This window comes from Tetrao urogallus (assembly GCF_951394365.1).
Source record: "Tetrao urogallus genome assembly, chromosome: 8".
Classification (NCBI taxonomy): domain Eukaryota; kingdom Metazoa; phylum Chordata; class Aves; order Galliformes; family Phasianidae; genus Tetrao; species Tetrao urogallus.
This window is the reverse complement of record NC_136821.1, coordinates 799,333-802,222: the sequence shown is the minus strand read 5'-3', so window position 1 is coordinate 802,222 and position 2,890 is coordinate 799,333. Positions and strand designations below refer to the sequence as shown.

The window sequence follows — 2,890 nt, the reverse complement described above, 5'->3', positions numbered from 1 at the left end:
CCTAAACCACTAGAAACGCTCTGAACCCAAATTCCCCAACAACTCAGTCGCCGCTCCGGCTGCTTAAAGAGGATTTTTAGAGATGGCTCAGCAGAACGCAGAGATTGCAGGCAGCCCTGCTGCTCCCTGCCCCACAAAGCCAACCCCGACCGGCAGCCCTCAGCCTGGGGGGGGCACGCAGCAGCTAGGCTGGGCCAAATGGCAGCGCCCTGCAGGCAGCAGCATGGAGCAGAGCGCCGTGAAGCACAGCAAAGTGACAGCGCTGCCCGCGGGGCCGCTCACCTGCCCTGCACCTGCGGGGCCGCGGCTGTCAGCCCCTGCCAGCACAGAGCAGAGACAAAGCGGGGAAATATCTGGGACAAAAAATGTCAGCCCTCGCAGACTCGAGAATGGGCTGCAGGAGAATAACATTTAGAAGGGATCCTAAAGAATTAACCACGGCAGCAATAAAACGGAGCTATCGCTGCGCTGAAGGCACTGAGCTGCTGTGTAAGTTGGGCAGACCTGCCTTGCCTCTGCCCAGGAGATGCCGTACAGCAAAGGAATCGAGTTTGCACCTTTCCTTTCAAAATGCTGCTGAAGGTACAGCGTTGCAGAGCCGTGCAGCGCCTGCCGCATGCACACAGCCTGCACACACACACCCTGCTGCACTCGCTGCACGCACACGGGCACAGCCCGCAGAGCACTGCGGCTCAGCTGAGGGATGGATCCATCCACGTTTTGTTTGATAAATGTCACAGCTGCTCTCTGCCTCCCAGCTCAGCGCCGAGCACAGCCCAGCTGCAATGGGGATCCCAGCTTTGACCTGAGAGGTGCGCTCAGACCTCCCCAGTGGTGCACGCACACAGCCCAAAGGCAGAAGGTGCTGACACACCTCTCTCAGTGCTCATGAAGGACTGGACGGTGCAGAGAGCACAGGATGCACCACAGCTATTTAATGAAGAAAGGCACCCAGTGCAGGCCCAACACTTCTCACTGCACACACAAGAATGCTACCAACCCCCAGTGACAGAAAGGAACCCGGGCACACTCAGGATGAAGGCACAGTGAGAACTTTCTGCCATTCATTTTACAGCTGCGTTACGGCCACTTTCATTGCTGGTAATTCTGACTGGTGATTGAAGTGTGCCAAGTAGGTCGCGTGCGACATTAAAATGATGGAATAATTAAAATTGTAGATTGATGTGCCTGTACAAAAAAAAAAAAAAAAAAAAAAAAAAAAAAGCTAAGAAAAATTAGCTAATATGATTTGGTGTTTCTTAACATGAGCAAATCCATATGTTGTCAGTGAGACACGCAGCAAGCACAAGGCAGCAGCACGGCGGCCAGCACTGCAAACAGAGCTGCTCTATGAAAGCTGTTCCCTCACCAGATGTGCAGTGCTGCGATTTGGGGCATCAGCACAGCATGCACCTATCAGCACTGCCTGCAGAGAAGGGCTGCAGTGCAGTTCACACAGCACAGCTGCACCCAGAGGCGATGGGAGCGCTCCAGCATCAGCCCTGCTCTGTGCCAACACACCACCCTGTTGTTCCGAGAGCCACTCCATCCTCAGAGAGGAGCAGGGGGGCACAATGCTCAGTGCCCAAACCACCCGACTGGTTCTCTGAGTCCTTTCAGCGCAGAGAAAGGCCCGCGTTTACCAACAGGAGTGGCTTTCCGAGCACTGCATGCATAGAGATGCTGACGAAACTCAGAAACAACCCAAGCACGAGGCCTACCAACAACTGTGCTGTTTACATTTGTTTTAATGTCAGTCGCTGCGGAGTTTGGCACATTTGCTGTCCTGCAGAAAACAGAGCCTTAAAGTCAGGCACCACCCTGCTGAAGTGAGCCCTGCTGCCTTGCTGCTGCTGCACCCAACCCAAGGCATTTATCGCACATCCACACGAAGCCCCAGCTCTGCAGAAATCCCTGCCTTCCGATTTCACAGCTCCGTATGCCAGATGTGTCCCTTTGGAAAGGGAACACAAATCACCTGTTTCGTCAAAATGAGCTCTTCTGGTTAGAGTTACCTCCCATTAAAACGCAATAATCGCATTATTTGCCCTGGCACCCACTTTGAAAGCGAAACCCAAAGCCGTGCCGCCCAGCACACCCCCAGCCTGGGGGGGCATTTACTGCTGCAGCTGGGGAGGGGAGGCAGGAGGAGATCAGAAGAACAGAGAAAGAGCACACAGTATAGAAAATGTCAAACATGTCAAAACATTCATGAATACCAACATCTCCCTCCTCACCACAGCCAGCCATAAAGGTTACTTAGGGCTAACGTTTCAGCAAATGCAGATTATGCAGCAGTGGGTTCACTAATACAGCAGAAATCACCTCCAGGTGCATCCAAGGTGCGCTCCGCACACACAGCCAGTGCGGGGACTTCTGCTACCAAAGAGAAGTCAGGGGGCTAAAATCACACGGAGCAGCTCCCCAGCTCTGACTTCCCCAGACATAAATTCCTGCTGGCTGTTCCCTACGCCTGTGACATATGCGATGAGGATAATTAGGTAAAGGGCTAAGAAAGCAAGTGTTGCTGATTGCATTCCAAAACTAATAAAGCTCCTGCGAGGGTGTCACGCCTGCGGTAATTCATCTTTCCCATACGGCGCTCAGGAAAGGCAGCCCCAGAATATGTCGTGACACTGCCTCGGCCCTGAGCTGCACTCATGGATTCCATCAGAACCGCAGACATACAGTTCTATACAGCTCTATGGGACGCAGAGCCCCGCACACATGAGGCATGCAATGCACTGCCTGGGCCGCAGAGAAATGCAGCTTGCATTAAATGTCAGATGACTACGATGCACTGAATGACCTGAGCTCACCCCTGTTTGTTTGTCACACTGCAAACTCCGACGTGTTTCGGGGGATTACACTCAAGTCCCCTCACCTCTCC

The 2,890-nt window shown here is 53.4% G+C and overlaps 1 protein-coding gene across 1 annotated transcript in view; it reads right to left on the bottom strand.

Moving 5' to 3' along the window:
* Nucleotides 1-2,265: 2,265 nt before the first annotated feature.
* Nucleotides 2,266-2,890, bottom strand: part of NR4A2 (nuclear receptor subfamily 4 group A member 2) — a gene marked incomplete at its 3' end in the record, with an annotated part of 2,836 nt that continues 2,211 nt past the window's right edge. The window contains 1 exon segment of the mRNA XM_079539208.1: nucleotides 2,266-2,379. Within this exon segment, the coding sequence (XP_079395334.1) occupies nucleotides 2,266-2,379 (114 nt within the window).